The sequence below is a fragment of the Molossus molossus genome, unplaced genomic scaffold (genome assembly GCF_014108415.1).
Source record: "Molossus molossus isolate mMolMol1 unplaced genomic scaffold, mMolMol1.p scaffold_m16_p_13, whole genome shotgun sequence".
NCBI classification, from domain to species: Eukaryota; Metazoa; Chordata; class Mammalia; order Chiroptera; family Molossidae; genus Molossus; species Molossus molossus.
This window is the reverse complement of record NW_023425348.1, coordinates 51,723,334-51,739,908: the sequence shown is the minus strand read 5'-3', so window position 1 is coordinate 51,739,908 and position 16,575 is coordinate 51,723,334. Positions and strand designations below refer to the sequence as shown.

The following is a 16,575-nucleotide window of genomic DNA, read 5'->3' as shown; positions in this document are numbered from 1 at the left end:
TAGCATTCAGCGAAGCCTTGGAGTCCGTGCAGGATGCCAGAGGGAGGAGTGAAGAGATGCGGAGGCTAGAACCGGGCCCCCCGGGCTGCATACAGCCAGGCCCCGTTCCCAGAGCTCTCCAAGGCTGATGGCCACCAGTGGTTGCAGCTTGGAAGAGAGGAGGGCCAGGGCCCCTCTCCCAGGCAGGGGCCGCTCCACAGAGGACAGTCACCTCCCTGCAGCCTGTCTACCCACAAAGACCGATGGGATAAGCCACAGAGCAGGCAGCCAGCCCCGAGTGTCCTGTCCAACTTGGAGCCCAGAGCCGGAACCCCGCACTCACGTAGCACACGGCTGCCAGCTCCTGACGCAGGGTTCCCCCTTCCAGAGTAGAGGATGCCTTCTGGGGGTTGACTCCATTGTCATAAACGGTGAACTTGGTGCCCATGAGGTTGGACCTGCAGGACACGCACAAGCAGCACAAGGTCAGCTCCCTCTGCCCCGGGCAGCAACCAGCTGACAATCTGTCCTCTGAGGAGCCTGCAGAGCATTCTGGGCTGAGCCAGGAGCCGCCTGGGGGCACACTGCTCCCGGAAGCCCCACCTTAAAGGGGAAGGGGCCTGGACTCGCTCTGAGTTGAATCAAAGAGCTCCTTGGTTCAGGAAGGAAAATTCAGGGAGTAAATCGGGGTTCCAGAGTGTTCCCCAGAGAAACAGAAGCAAGCAGACAATGGCCTCTGGTAGGACGGCAGAGGGGATTCAGCACCCCATGCAGGCTGGGTGAGCTGATCTGCTGTCCCACCAGCCTGTGAGGCTTGGTCCAGCCCCATCACAGCTTTGGCTCCTGTCCTCTAAGCTGGGTTTATGCTCCCCAATTTGGCACGCTGTTCCCTCCGCCAACCCTCCTCCCCCAAGGTTGCTCTCTCCATCCAGGATCCCCTGGGGTTTGCTGTCACTTGGGGTGGGCCTGGGCCCCCTGGCTGCGAGCAGCTTAGGGTAGGGGTGGAGGCCCCTCTCCAAGTCTGGCTCTAGGCAGGCACGGAGCCTACGGTTGGACCTGAGGGACAGAGGGATCCGAGCCCTGGCCGATCTTCAGGGACGAGAGGCCCCGAGAGCCTGCCCACCCTCCTGGGGGCGTGCTAGTACCGCAGTTTCCCGATGTAGCTGTCCCCGCCTCGAGACAAGTCTGTGGGGTCCACAGAGATGAGGTAATTGGAAGTTTTACTCTTCTTTCTCTTCCTTCCCGCCAAGAGGAACACCTTGGAGAGCAGAGCAAGGTCACCTTCCAGGCCCAGCCTCGGCTGCCCACGGTCACAGGGGCCGCTCACACAGGGACACTCCCGCGCTGCGGCCCTGACACGTGAGCACATGTGCACGACAGGCAGACGCAGGCGCGCACTGGCCAGCATGAAGGCTGTCCCGGGAGCTGAGGGGTCATGCTGGCAGAGGCTGCCAGTCACATCCCAGCCCCAGGCCCCCAGGCCTGCCCGGGCCTCACCTTCTTCCCATCCTCTCGGTCCAGGTGCAGGAAGTAGGTGGGGTACATGCCCCGATCCATCCCCTTCTTGTCCCTCGTGATGCGACATTTGATGGTGACGCCCTGGGGGGCGGGCCTCCGCGCAAACTCCTCGAGGTCCTGGACCTCAATTTCCGCTGAAGGCTCTGGGTCTGTTGGGCTGGGGGCTGAGGCTGCCTCCTACAGGGGAGAGAGCAGAGGCCTGAGCCCTGGGACCCTGAGCAGTTGAAACGGGGGCTCTGGGATCCAGAGCTGCCCCCGGATGTGGTGGTGGAGGTGGGGCAGTGTCTGGGTGTCCTGGGGTCATCAGCTAGCTCCCAGCCCTTCTTCCCTCAGCCTTCCATGGGGGTGGAGACGGAGAACACAGGCAGGTTCTCAGAGGCCGTCCTGCTCAACCCCAGCTCCCCACCCTCCTGGCCTGGCTGGTGAGAGTGGGAGGCAGGGCGGGGGGGCGGGAGAGCCCATGCCAGGGCTCTCACTAGGCACCTGGGCCCAGCCCAGGCCAGCCACTGCCCATCACTTCTCCACACCCGTTCTCCCTCCAGCCTGGGCACCGGCCCTCTGCGCACTGCCGTCCACCTGTCTCACGCACCCTGACAGACTTTTTACTAGTAGCAGAGCTGGGGCGGGTGTTGCTGTTCAGCTGGGAGGAGCTGGAGCTGTCCTCCTCCTCGTCGTCGTCGTCATCGAAGCTCATGCTGCTGGAGATGCCTGGGCCAGAGGGAGGGTGGTCACGTCCACGTACCCAGACACCTGTTCACAGGCACTGAGTCACCACACTGCGTGTGCACACACACACAGGTCTGTGCACACACACAGGTCGCGTGCACACACGCATTCACACACACTCCCAATGTACATAAAGGCACACTCTCTCTCAGGTGCGTGCTGGAACTGGTCACAATCCTTGGGGTGTGTGCCCCCAGGTCAGTCCCTCCATCAGACCCCCTCTATAGTGCTCACGATGCTGTCTCCTGTGCAGCAAGGCTTGCCGAGTTGACCCTGAGCCGGAGCCTCCACTTCTGGGCTCAGGTGTCCCAGAGGCCTTGGCAGGCACAGACCGACAACGCGCCTGGGAAGGGCCCAGCCTCTTCCCCAGCCTGAAGCGCAGGGCTGGCTCCCCCCCTCTCCCCTGCCTGCCTTCCTCCTGTCTGTGTGCTGCTCCCCACCCGAAAGCCGTCTCCAGCCTCAACTTACCCCAACAGCCCCTTCTCGAGGAAACGGTCCCTGATCCGACTCCTGAGAACGTGGGGCACTGCCAGGCTTCCCTCCGCCACCCCGAGCCAGAGGCACCGGGGCAGGGCTCACAGTGGGGCAGTTACCCAGGGAGCAGGGCTCCGGGGGATCGGCCCTGCCTCTCGGTATCCTGGCCCTGCTCCCCTAGCTCTGCAGATGGGGGAACGTTTTATAAAAGAAACTTTTTCAAAGGAACCAAAGGGAAAGAAAATCTGTCCCCAAACCTGGGCCTCTCTGGGGGCAGGTAATATGGGTGGGGAGACAGGACTTGTGTTGGTTACCCTGGCTCATACTTCTCTCCCTTAACTTGGCCTCATCAGGGGCCCCTACCCAAGTTTCTCATTGGTCTCCAAGTGGGTCCCCCACCAGGGTCTGGAACAGACAGAAGGACCATGCTCCCCAAGAAGGGTGCATCTGAGAACCTGGGACTGAGCTTTGGGGGTGTCACTGGACCCCCATGGGGCTCACCCTTCCTCTGCATCGTGGCATGGAGGTCCTGCCCGCTGGGCCGTGTGCCCCCTCCAGCTGCTGTCTCCCCTGCGTCCTGGGCGTGGTCCGACTGGCCCACAGTCAGGATCTGCACTGGGCCTCGGGCCTCAGACTTGTCTTCTGCCAGAGCCACTGGCCCGCCGGTGCCTGCAGGCCACGGACACTCCTGAATCCCATCCGGGAGTGGGGAGGGGAGGGGAAGGCTGGATCCACAGATGTCCAGGAAGTGGGTGAGGGATGAGTGGGGGGACCCACCCCTCTGCAAAACTTTATTTGCAAAACTGACTTTTAGAGAACGAATGATTGCTGACAGCCTCTCCATGACTGGTAAGCCAGGAAGGGACGGGTTCTGTTACTGCGGCTGTTCCCCAAATCAGCTGCCTGGGAGGCCGTTTGAAATGCCTCAGATCCCTGGGCAGACGGCAGCCATCCACGAAGCCAACCACAGAGGGAAGAAGACAAGACGGAGAACAAGGATCCATCCCGAGCACAGCGGGGTCACCACCCGTTCACGATGTGGCCAGTTACCAGTGCTGACGTTCATTCTCTCTCGCACACAGTCAGCTCACACATCACCGGAACACATGGGCCTTTGGAGAAGGCTGAGGCCGGCGTACCCTGGCCTTCCCAAACGGAGGCTCTCCCGCTCCATGTCCCCCTTCCTCCCCAGCTGCCACAGCTCCAGGAACAGAAGCGAGGCCTGGCCCACACAGCTGGCAGCCACCCTGTCTGGGGGGCTACGTCCAAAATGCAGCAGTCCAGAAGCCTGGGGACCCTGGCACCCCACTGTCCCCCATGACCAGAGGCCTGGGAACCACGGCAAGCACGGGTTGAGGAAAGGACTCGGGGCGGGGCCACCATAACTGTCCTTGATGCCCGGGGACCTGTTCTGGGAGGAGGAGCAAGGAAGCGGCTGGTCTGTGGGCCCGGAGGGTGGAACCGGGGCCGGAGTGCGCAAACCCACATGACTGGAGGCTGCGCGTGGACGGCCAGGTTGCCTGGGAGGCAGCGCCCCACGGGACAGCGGAGGAAGAGGATTCTCAGGCAGGCAGAGAAAGGGGATCCTGGGCCACAGGGAGCTGGATTCACCCACAGGCCAGCCCAGGTGCCCATGAGCTAGCTGAGGCCTGTGAGCCAGCTGGGTGGGGCCCCGAGTGTCATCTGGTACCTTCGCTGGGACCCCCTACCCTGCCCCTGACTTCCATGTCGGGAAGATAAGCCTCCCCCAACCCTCCAGTGGGGGCCAGGCCTCCTAAGGAGGCTGCGGGTGTGTGTGGGGTGGTGAGCCAACCTTTGTGCTTCCCCTTCTTCTCCTTCCTGGAGGCCCCGCCCGGGCCCCCTGCGGCGGCCGCGGCCTTGGTTCTCTTGGCTGAGGCTGGTGCTGGGCGGGCGGCCCCCAGCGGCACACTGGCGAGGGCGTCGGCCTCCTGAACTGCGCAGGAGACAGACAGAAGGGGGCACGAGGTGAGACCAGAGCTCCGGCTGGAGCACACGTCAGCACGTCTCCCAGGTCCTCTGCCGTACCGAACCCCAGAAGGCCTCTGTACCCCATCTTCTCCAGGCACAGGTGCCCAGGGCAGGGAGGCGCCCCCCAGCCTGCCCGCCCACACCATGATCCACCAGGAGCTCTGGGCCAGCTGTCCGCGGGAGCCTGGGCAGGGGCAGGAGAGTGTCCGGAGAGCGGATCATCAAGGCCGTGGATGAGGACAGAAAAGGCAGCAGCTCTTGGAAGAGGCCATGAGGGCCGGCACTCCCAGGGCCTGCAGGGCCCTCGCGGGACCAGCCCGGGGCCGCGGGGTGCAGAGCGCCCTGAGACGGACGTCACTCCGCACACAAGGAGCTGCACGCACTCACAGGCCTCGGAAGCCCCAGGTGGGTGGTCTCCGAATTCTCCGCCTGCCAGAACCCTAATCTGCCCCAAGTCTCAGGATGGTTTCTGGTCGCCCGAAGATGAAGACCGACCTCTCCTGCAGGTCTGGCCCGTCCATCTCCCTCCCCTCGGCCTGGCCTGACTGTGCACGCCTCACCTCCCGGAGCCTCCAAGTCCAGCCACACCGTGCTCCTCCGGTGCCTGTGCACCCGGCTGTCCCGCCGGGGCCTGGCCCGCGCTGCCCACTGCCCCACTGCCCTCGGCTGCCGCCCCTCCCACTCAGCCTGCAGGTCCCAGCCCCTGGCGGCCTCGGCCCCCAGTCTGCGAGCAGGGCTCTGCCATTCACGCACAGGGCCTGGCCCCTTTCCGCAGAGCACACCGGTGACAATCTGCTTAACTCTCTTCCCGCCCTGACCATACGGTCCACCAGAGAACGGTGACCGTGCCCAGCTGTGCTCGCCCTGGTCGCCAGCCTCTAATCTGGAAGCTGACGCAAAGCAGGCCCTCAGTAAACACCTAAGAATCAGGTGAACAGCCCTAGCCAGTGTGGCCCAGTGGTTGGAGCATCGGCCCGCAGACCAGAGAGTTCGAGGCTCAGTTCCTGCTAAGGGCATGCACCTAGGTGGCAGTTTGTCCCCAACCCCGGTTGGGGTCGTGTGGGTGGCAACCAGTCGATGTGTGTCTGTCACATTGATATTTCTCTCTCTCTTCCCTCCTCTCTCCCCGCTGCTTTATCTGAAGATAAATGTGAAAATGTCCTCGGATGAGGATTAAAAAAAAAAAAAGGAATCAGGTGAATATTTACAATGGATGAGCATGGCCAGTAGTTCAAAAACTATTTACCAGGGTAAACCCATCCATCAGTTCTCATTTTTGTCAAACTCCTCTTGTATTTAACACCAGAGCCAGCAGAGGGCAGCGCAGGAGGCAGCCGGGGCTGCGGGTGGGGTCAGGGTGCTCCAGGTAACACCCATCCCAGGCCAGCCCAGCCACACGCGGTGGCCTTCACAGGGCTGTGTCGGCCTCTCCAAGCTGAGCAGAAGTAGCTCGCCCCAGCCTGGTCTGGACCCTCCGCAGAGAACAGTATGCAGCTTGAAACACGTAGTGGCTGCTTCCATGCTCAAAGTCTGGAGACAGAATTCCTCTCACAGAGGAGCAAACAAAGCCAGAGAGGGGTGAAGGGATGACTTGCTCACAGTCCCAGGTGAGCAGGTGACCGGTAGTGGCATGACCAAAAACTCTGTCTTCTGACTTTGGTCCTTCCTGCAGGCCTGGCACAAACAGCACCTGCCAAAATGACTGCACACTGGTGACCTGTAAGACTCTCTCAGTGCCTCAAGGTGTTGGCCTGTGGCCCAAACTGGCAGGGCCTGAAGTCCCAGGAGCCAGGTCCACCCCGTCCCGTGCAGCCTCGAAAGGTCAGGTGCCAGGCGTGGCAGAGCTGGGGCGCAGAGCGGGCTCCCCAGGAGCCACCACCACAGGGGCCTTCTCTGCAGGACACCACTGCCACCTTGGGACAGCTCACAGAGGAGGTGCGAGGAGGAGGCTGCCAGCAGAGGGTGGGGCTGGGGCGTTTCTGCGGGAACAGCCGGAGCTTGCTGTCCACAACAGCAGCGCAGGGCTGAGGTCCTGTCCCCGCCTCGGAAGGGCCTCCAGGTGGAGTACAGACATGCCGGCTGCGGCCCTGGACGCTGAACTAGAGCCCACAAGGGGATCCCCATGGCCGAGCCTCCAGTCAGGGAGGTGACGGAACAAGGTGGAAAGGCCATTTGGAGTCTGACAGGCCTGGGTTCACAGCCTCACCCCGGTGCGTACTAGCAACGGACCATGGGCAAGCCGGAGCCCCCCTGGAGCCCACAGGCCCACTGACCACGTGGGGATGATGAGTTACTTGGGGAATAAATGAGATAGCCCAGCACCATGCTAGCCACCAGCACATGCGTTTATCATCATGAACGGGTTTCCTCAGTGGGACAAGGACACACAGAGGGCACTGGAGCTTGTCCAGGGTGTTGTGCCAAGACTGGGCACTAGGTGCTGCCCTCCAGTGCACTCAGGGCTGGGTTAGCGGAACCCGAGACACTGTGCAGCCGGGTGGGCCCAGCAGTCAGATCAGAAAGATCTGGCCCTGAGCTGAGGCAAGTACCAGTAGCTCGAAGTGGCTGGAGGCTGCAGGTCCTAAGGATCCACAGAGGAGGGGGCACCCAGGTTGCTAAGGTTCCTTCCATCTGCAAAAGCCAGATGCCACCTTCTTACAACCCCACCTGACAGAAGTCACTGAGATGACTTCCTTTGAATCTGGTCCCTCCTTCGGGATCAGGAGGCCTGAGGTACTGTTACCCTAACCACAGGTGGGTTCCGTTTGGCCTGGGGTACTGTTACCCTAACCACAGGTGGGTTCCGTTTGGCCTGGGGTACTGTTACCCTAACCACAGGTGGGTTCCGTTTGGCCTGGGGTACTGTTACCCTAACCACAGGTGGGTTCCTGAGCTCAGCGAGGCAGTGGGGCCACCGCTGCCCCACCCCCGATGCGCTGCAGAGAGTCCCCCTGGTAGGCTCTGCTGAGAAGCAGAGTGCGCAGAGATGAGAGCTGGAGGCTGCTGGTCACCACGGCTCCGTGCAGGTCAACCGAGCGTGCCGGGGGCCCAGCAGGGGAGGCATTAGGCGTCTGTCGCAGGAGACACTAGCTGGTGTAGGATGTTGAGGTGGACACCTCTCGGGAGGCAGAACACCAGTGGGGAGCAGACTGTTCTGCTCCTAGGAGCTGCCTCCTGCTCTCGGTGAAATTCTCCAGATCAGAGACCTGGACTTCTGAACCCCCAGATCCATAAAGTTTTCATTTTGGCTCCAGGTACCAGCCTCCCTCTGCCTGCCCCACTCAGCTGTCCACCTGGACACTTGCTGACTGATGACCCCTGCTTGCCCAGATTAGCCAAAGCCCCCGAAGGGTGTGGAGCTGCCACAAGAGGCCTCCCAGGAGGGCTGTCCCAAGGGCAGGGTGTACCTTGGTAGCTGGTGCTGCCACTGCTGCTGAGGTAGGACTCCACCAGGGGGGCCTGCTCCTCCGACTGCCGGGCCCGCCGGCTTCGGGGCCGCCCGTCGGCATTGGCCTGCACCATCAGGGGCTCCTGGCGCTTCTTCTTCTGCTTCTGCTCCAGCAGGGCCCGCTGCAGAGGCACCGCACAGGCTCAGAGGTCATTGGGCTGGAGAAGGCAGCCCACCGCCTCCGCCGGAGGGAGGGCTCCCGGATGGGGCAGAGAGAAGGCCCTGCCTGCTCAGCTTGCTTCTAAAGGTCACAGTGGGGTCCGAAGCCCAGGCTGGGCCCACGCCTCAGGTCCTTGGTGCCCCAAGACTCGGGGTCCAGGAAAAGGAGTCAAAACTCAGTCCAGGAAGCTGTCCTGGCAGGACCACAGACAGACATCCAGCCCTCCAACCACAGCCCCCAGCGGTCTGCTTGGCAGAAGCGCCAGGTACTGGTCAGTGCCAACGCGGAGCTGGCAAAGGAGAGAGCTGCTTCTGGGAGGGCCCCCTCGCTACCAGTCAGGGCCACCGGAGGAAGGGGGCAGCCCCCTTGCTGTGTCCTTGGAGATCCCAGCACAGACCCTGGCCTAGATGGGCGTGCTGACCACCCTTCCGCCCAGCCCAGCCTCACTCACCTGCCGGTCAAGCTTCTGCTGTCTCAGGTTGCTGCCCTCATCATCTAAGACACTGCGGAGGGAGAGAGCGTATCAGCACCCGCCCACCAGGTGCCAGGATACAGCCCAGAGCCCAGCCAGCACCCCTGGGTTCTTTACACCCTCCCCTCTGGCTGCTGCCCACAGGAGGGAGGACGGGTGTGAGGCCACCGTGGAAACGAGCTCCAGACAGCGGCCTGAGCTGTGTTTCTGTGGCTCTGGGCGCCCGTCTCCTGCTGGGACCCCTGTGCCCCGAGGGTTTCCCAGTCAGCCTGCCCGGTACGCACAGGAGACTCCTCTTGGGCCCCGGAGCAGGGCCTGACTGCGTTCCAGGGGAACCTGTCCAAGGCATCGGGCACAAGCCAGGCCCAAGGCCAGGCTTCTGCGCCGGGACCAGCCCTCCGGCTCCCTCTCCGCCCTCACCAGCTCTTCCCCTTGTCTCTGTCCTGTCAGGGGAAAGCTGGGTCCTCTGGGGCAGACCCCTCCCCATCTGTTCAAAGCAAACTCTTGCGCACTGAGGCTGAGGGTCCTCTCCTCTGGGAGAGGCCATGTGACCAGTCAGTCAGTCCCTCGGGGCAGGACTAGGGCTGGGGGGGACATCAGAGCAGACACAGCACATCAACACACGGTCCAGCAACCAGCCACTGGGCCCTTCCCTGGCCACGGCCATGGCACCAGGCAGCACCAAGCCCTCGAGTCCCTGAGGCGGCAGGACAGGCAGCGCTGTCTCACACAGCTGGCCCTGCCTCCCAAGAGGGCAGAGACGAGCAGGGAGGTGGTCATTCCACCACTTAATTTTCTTTCTAGTCCAGACACATACACAGGACCTAGGCCCCAAGTTCTGTGGGCCCCAAGGTCAGGACGGCTGCACGGGACGGGGTTGGAGCCTGAGGACTGAGCTCTGGGAATCCCAAGGCCACGCTGGCCCAGTTACACACCCGAGTGCATGAGGTGTGTGTGTGAGGCTGAGTATACCTCGTGCGCGTGCACACATCGGGAAGTGTGCAAGTGTGTGAGTGGATCTGCCTGTGCAAGCAGCCGTGTAAGAGGTGCGCGTGCGCGTGTGCAAGTGAGTCCAGTGTGCACGGACAGGGAAAGACGGGGTCAAAGCACCCCAAGGACGAGGAAAAGCCATCTCCATCCCCTCCTGACAGCAATAGCAGCCCTTCTGGCTGAAAGAATCATCGACCTTTAATGTCCCTTCCGCTCATCCAAACCACTGACATCTCTGTGGGCAGGGGGAGCCGGCCAGAGAGCGGCAGGAAATCCATGATCACAGACAGCCCACCACCTCGCCCCGGACACAACCAATGAGGGCTCGGCATGTTTTAAACCGACAGCACCCTGCCTCCATCTGGAAGGCCTTCCGTGACGCACACGGGTGCTCTGCACCCAGAGGAACCCTGACTGTGGTCTGCACTGAGCACAGAACAGCCGTCTTCGCCAAACCTCAGCGACCACAGCCCGGGAGAAAACTCAACGTCAGACCTCAGCCTTCCTAAAACTGCCCACCTGCCTAACCCACACAGCCGCCCTGGCACTCCCTGAGGGCACGGCCAGGACCGAGGACAGGCTGGCCGGGACGGTGAGTCCCGTCGCGCAGGCACGCACCACAGGCTGCAGGGCAGCAGCAGGATTCGGAAGGTGAGGGAAGGCACGGAGTGAGCAAGGTGCCATGGACCCTGCCGGGTCTGAGAGGCGACAACTCGCCCATGTCTCTCCACCTACAAGCGCTGCTCTGTCTGAACAGCACAAGGGCAGAGCCTCTGCTGACACACGGCCCGCGCGGGTCAGTCCCAGACACCACCGTCCGGGTCTGCCGTGAGCTGGGCATGCTCACAGCACTTCCGGGATTCCGACACTGCAGTCTGGGCTCTGCTTGACCCCTGGCTGGCAGGAGCCACGGCCCGAGACCCACTGGGCACGCAGGGGCTGCCTGCAACCTCAGTCCTGTGCTGGCGGCCTGGCCACAGGAGCCCGCCACCTCCACGCAGGGCCGGCTCCCCTTCCTGCACAGGAGAGGCCGGTTCACAGCTCACTGGGAGGAAGCCAGCCATCTGCGCGTTCACAGGGCAGGGCCAAGGGCAGTCATCTGGGTCATCCCTGGCACTGGGCGTGGCTGAGCAGGAAAAAGATGACTTCCACAGTGCATGGGTCATTTAGAAAAGGGGACATCCAGCTGAGAGGTAAGCTCACACTAGCAAAGCCACCTCCAGAACTGCTGGGTCACCGGGGCTGCCGGACTGAAAACAGGTGGTCCTAGCCATGGTGCCCTCGCTGCCCAGTGCCCGGGGTGTCTTCCTACCACAGGCCACTGCCCCCACTGTCATGGACTTTCCACACGCGGCACCCAAGGAAGAAAGCTGCTTTCCATGAGAACATTACTCCTTTCCTGTCCCCACCTGCATTCCCTGATGGGGGCAACGACAACCCCGCAGCCTTTGATAACACGGTCCCCAGGTAAGAGTCTAGATCGAACAGGCTGCACCCTGGCCTGCAGAGAACATGGGAGCGCTCACACATCCCGGAAGTTCCTAGAGAGCTGCCCGCCTGCCCCCTCACTCACCACCAGGCCTGGTGCAGCAGCCGGGCAGGATGGAGCCCAGGGCTGGGGTGGCAGCCGGGCAGCAGCAGCATGTGCCCAGGAGGTAAGTGTGCCTGGCTGAGCAAGACCACCCAGGAGGCCGAGAGAAGTCCACCTAAATGAGGAGACGCCGGGAGCGGGCACAGCACTGGAGTGAAGCAGGTTCAGTGTTTCTAGAGCTGCAGAGGTCCGAGCGGACCGCGGTCACCTGGCAGGGACAAGCTCGTCCTGGCGGCATGTTTCTGCCTGACACGGATGTGTCTGGAGCTTGCATCTGTCCCGGTGAATGAGAGCAACGTGTCGTGGAGCACAGTGACAACAATGATGGCTGTCTGCGGTCACCTCCTCGGCAGGCCCAGCCCCTCCCCACCAACGGCCCTGCCTGCGCATCTCCCAGTCTAGCACCTCTCCTAGGCATCTTCCTTTCTCACCCACGTGCCCAGCCCGCCTCTTTCCCACAGGCACTGTTCTAGGCCACACTGAACAACAGCCATGAGGAGACAGTAATGGCTTTTTAATGACTTGGGCTCCAATTATGGAACCACCGCCAAGCCCAGGCTGCCAGCTGCAGCCCCGCCAGGAGACGCGGACGGGAGGCAGGGCCCTGCTGATGGTCTTCCAGCTGACCCTGGTGGCTTCTTCATCACGGTCACCTCCTGCCGTAAGCCTGACCAGGGAGGCCCGGGAAAGCACCGGCCACTGAGGGGGCCGGGCCCCTTCACGTCCCAGGGAGACAGCCCCTCACATCCCCTTGCTTCCTGAGGCGAGACAGATATCTGCGGAGCAAACCATGCTTACAACAAAGGAGGGCAAGGGGCACTTCTCCCACGGGCTGGAAAAGCCAGACGCGGGCAACATGCTTAGGAATCCGGTTCCCAGCCCTTCTTAGACCCACCCTACAGGCTCCAGCTAACCCACCTGAGCTGACGAGGGGACTGGGGGCCAGGCCAACCTCGGCACAGACCCACTCCAGGCCCACTTCACCTCCCCCCTTCCTGTCCTCACCTTGCCCCTCAGTTACAGAGGAAGCTGCACCTGCTGGACCCAGGAAAAGGGGAGTGTGCGGTCAGGGGAGGAAAGACCACCCACTGGCTACAACCCCGTGCCCCATGCCAGACCTTCCCCTCCCCCAGCACATTCCAGCTTCCTGTGCAGGGATTTTCAGCCCTTTTCATCTCATGGCACATAAACTAATTACTAAAATTCTGCGGCACACCAAAAATATATCTTTTGCCAATCTAACAAAAACAAAACAGGCATAATTTTGAGTCATTCACACCAGACGGCTATTGTTGTGTTGGCTGTTGTCATTTCTCACTGGACAATCTAAGGGAAAAGAGGTCAGTGACCCTGACTAAACACTCAAGGGCTGCGTGTTTTACACATTCTCGTGGCACACACACCGTTGAAAATGGCTGGCTCAGGGGCTGCTCGCAACAGCCTGGAAACATGGGGGGGAGGGGCGGAGGGGCAGCTCCAGGAGAGAGAACCATGCTGCTCACAGGAGTTCCGGCCTTCAAAGAGGAGGCATCTCCACTCCAGCCACTGGTGCACAAGCTCGCCAGGTGCATCAGAACTGCCAGGGGTCTCAGCGTGACTTGCTGGGGAAGAAGCCCAGCCTCGATCTCCCATCTCACCCTCGCTTGTACAGCAAGAGACAGGGGATTCTAATGCTCGGCCATGCAAATGAGGACCGTGAGCCACAGCTGGTGATCTCTCGGGACCAAAAGGAACCTGGGGAGGTGCTATGAGGCTGAAGTATGCAATGCAGCCTATGTTCCGATGGGGTAAGACACTGTGACCTGCAGATCAGTGGGGGCAACACAGGCCTCAGGTAAGACTGTGGAAGGGGCTAATGAACAGCTGGACGAGTGGTTTGAAGAGCTAGAAGACAAGTGACCACTAGGAGCAAGCCCACATTCCCAGCAATTCAGGGTGCAGGTCCTCAGGCCTATCAGGAAAAACGGGAAGACAGTAAGTACAGCCAGGCACCCACATGGAATCGCAGGGACCAGGGACCGACGACACCCCGTGGGCAAGGAGAGGCAATGTAAGTGGCATGCTAGTCCAGTCAGACACACATCCAAAGGTTTCTGCAATGCTGGGCCATGCCAGAGTCAAGGAGGATTTCCAGCATCTTGCTTCTCTTGGTTAGCATGTGTAACAATGACCTGAACATCAGGCAGGCCTCCCAGGTGACAAGTTGGAGAGGTACTAACGTGCTAATAAGACAGGAGGAGCTCGGAAGACCTTGAAAAACTAGCAAAGGGTATGACAAGCGGAAACCTAACAGGAGGAGGTCAAGTCTCACACGCGGGTTCCAACACCCAGGTCCTGCCCACATAGGCCTGAGGAAGGACTTTGGGGTTCTGTTGACAGAGGCCTCGAGGTTACTGGTAAGTCAAGGCCATCCCATGGGACAGGGAGGGCTCAAGGCTGCAACAGAAGCAGGAGCCCGAGGGAGGAAATAGTAGCCTCACTCCGCCAGGTGCTGGACAGGCCACACCTGGGACAATGCCGGCAGCTCCAGGACCTGCCCTGGAAGAGGGCAGAGACCAGTCCCTTGTGCCTCAAGCAGCTCTGTCCACCTGTGTTTCCTCTGCTCCTTCCACCCCAGGCAGCAGCAAGAAGAGACTCCGACAGGGTTTGGGGAAGGAGTGGAGAGAGAGTCACCGAGGATCTAGAAGCACAGGTCCTGCTTCCCCCCTTGTCGCCAGGTGAGGCCACAGTGCCTGGGGCTTGGGGCTCCACCAAAGGCAGAACTGCAAGAGCCAGGAGTCTTGCTTCATCAGTAGTCACTCTCCTCCCCAGAAAGCAGAGTGAGGAAGTGGAGGGAGGATCCTAACAAGGGCCAAGAGGAGAGGAACCCAGGGACACGCTTCGGCTCACCCCTAGGAAGACCTTTCTAAGGGTCACAGCCAGCCTCTGATGGAAGGCCATCCTCGGGGTGCACAGAGAGCACCCACACAGGACTCCGAGGCCTGGGAGGACCCTTCCAGCCTGTGACCTAGAGACTCCAGGAAGCCCCACTGTGAAGGGAGAGGCTGTATCCCTCAAGTGTGCAGAGAACCCGGGTGGGGCCAGGGAAGTCCTAAAAGCTACCTCGGGATGCCACTTTGATTTACGTACTGGGCATCTTGTCTGTGCTGGGTCGTGCTAGGCACAGAGCCAAGTACCAGATGAGGTCCCTGGTGTCCAGGAGTTCATGGCCTGGTGAGAGAGACACCAGCCAACGGCCACAGGACCACAAAGATGGCACTGAGGACAGGGTACCTTCACTCCCATCCAGCACGGTCCTTCCTGATTCTTAGTGCTCCACTTACAACTCGCAAAAGGTTGTAAGAGGTCATGCCCCGGAGCATGTAACACTCCTCAAGAACACAGGTGAAGAGAAAATGGTAGAAATGGAGTCAGTTGTAATAATAGAAAAAAAGTGAAAAGCAAATTATTCCAATTGTTAAACTTTATCAACTAAATGGCTTCCTTCTAAGTCAGAATGTAAGATTAATCCACGATCATTATAAACTGAGCCACAATTACCCTTAAGAAGATTATCAGCGATTGTCATTGCTTCAAAGACAATGAGCCGGGCCCAGGGAGTGCAGGTGCAACCAACACAGAGGGGCAGACCCCACCAGCAGAGCTATCGAGGAATCAACCGACCTCTCGGGCCCAAACCAAATGACACATTCCAGTTGACATGCTGCGACATTAGGGAAATCTCACGCCAAAGCACATGCACACGTGCCCACCCCCACCCCTGCTAGTAAGCCACCCTGCCTGTCTTCTGCCCGGTTTTCTCTATGATCCGACAGGCATGTGGCTGTGACTGGAATCAGCAGCCCCATCAAAGCAAGAGGCCCGATGCACCACCTCCTCTCAGCCCAGGTCTCCCCATTCTGGAAGCCTATACCCCACGTCCAGTACTTTCTCAGGCTCAGTGCATGCTCAGAAAGACCCCAGCAAGGCAGAAAAGATTCTGGCAACTTCTAAGTACAGCCTGCCCTCAGCTCTACATCTACCCTCCCTGCCACAGAGCAAAAAGGCAGGGGTGACAGAGCAATGGGACAGCAAGCAGGGCAAGGCCACATGGGTGTCCAGCTGCTCCTCGGGTTTAGGTTTCCAAGCTGGCAGGATTCCGTACTCAAGGTGGAATGTGGGCCCAAGAAAGGAATGAGGGCAGGGGTTGGGCCTGGGCTGGGCAAATGCCAAATCACTCCTTGCACGATGCCAGTGCCCTGGGTACTCACTGATGGACAGAGCCATTTCCCAGAGACAACCCCACATTCCTAGGACCCACTTTTCCAGAGGCAGGCTTAAGCCTTCCCAGTTTGAGGCAGGCTTTTTCTAAGACCTGTGCAATCACTCTACAACTTGCTTTGTCCTTGGCTTCTGGGAGTGGCTTCCTTAAACCATAAGCCGCCTGGTCCCCAGTCTGCCAGTCACCAAACACAGACGCTTCCCTCCCTCCTAAGTGAGTCTGTGGCCACCACCCCACCATGTGCATCCCCAGACAGGTACTTCCACAGCACCAGAGGCCACTCAGCCCACAGGAACTGTTCAGGCACCTCGGCTGAGTGGCAAGAAAAGGTTAATGGTACTTAGTGGGGCTGCACTGTCTTCTAGAAGGTCAGCCCACCTGTGTCAAGACAGCCAGGATGCTCCAGAAACTACTCGTGCCTCAAGCCTGAATGCCCCGTGCGGAGTTACAGCTCTTTTGAGTCAGCCCAGCCCCAGTCCCCATATAGGACTATCTCCCTGGTCTATGTGAGAATCTGAGGTGTGATTACACGTGTCTGCAGGAAACCCTATGAGTGCCCTGTGTGTGCACATGAGTGTTGGCGGAAAGGGCACCCACACATTCTAACCTGGAAAGCCATTGAAACCCCCAAAGGAGTTGAGATTAGAAACAACAATTCTCAAGAGAAACGCTGAATCCCCAGGCCAGGGAGGGTGCTTGTTTGCAGAAGGATCTGCTCCAGCAAAGCCTCAGGCGCTTTCAGCTGGTTTCCATTTTGGATGCTGTCTGGACAGACTCACAGAAGAGTTCTGTCAGAATTATTTTCTATCAGTGACTGGAATCAGGTCTCTTCCCGACAGCAGGCTGTTACAAGGCAGACCCTGAAGGTCTGTTTCTACCACCCACAGGCATGTGCACCGGAGTCTGCAAGAACAGTGGACCCTAGCAGTCCCGGACCCTTTTTACACATATGCCTCTCAGGGAGGCC

The 16,575-nt window shown here is 60.4% G+C and overlaps 1 protein-coding gene across 1 annotated transcript in view; it reads right to left on the bottom strand.

Moving 5' to 3' along the window:
- Positions 1-16,575, bottom strand: part of TUB (TUB bipartite transcription factor) — a 63,858-nt gene that overhangs the window by 4,113 nt on the left and 43,170 nt on the right. Inside the window, 8 exon segments of the mRNA XM_036259153.1 lie at positions 323-437; positions 1,125-1,237; positions 1,477-1,674; positions 2,087-2,205; positions 3,199-3,366; positions 4,511-4,651; positions 8,094-8,256; positions 8,746-8,797. Coding sequence (XP_036115046.1) covers positions 323-437; positions 1,125-1,237; positions 1,477-1,674; positions 2,087-2,205; positions 3,199-3,366; positions 4,511-4,651; positions 8,094-8,256; positions 8,746-8,797 — 1,069 coding nt within the window.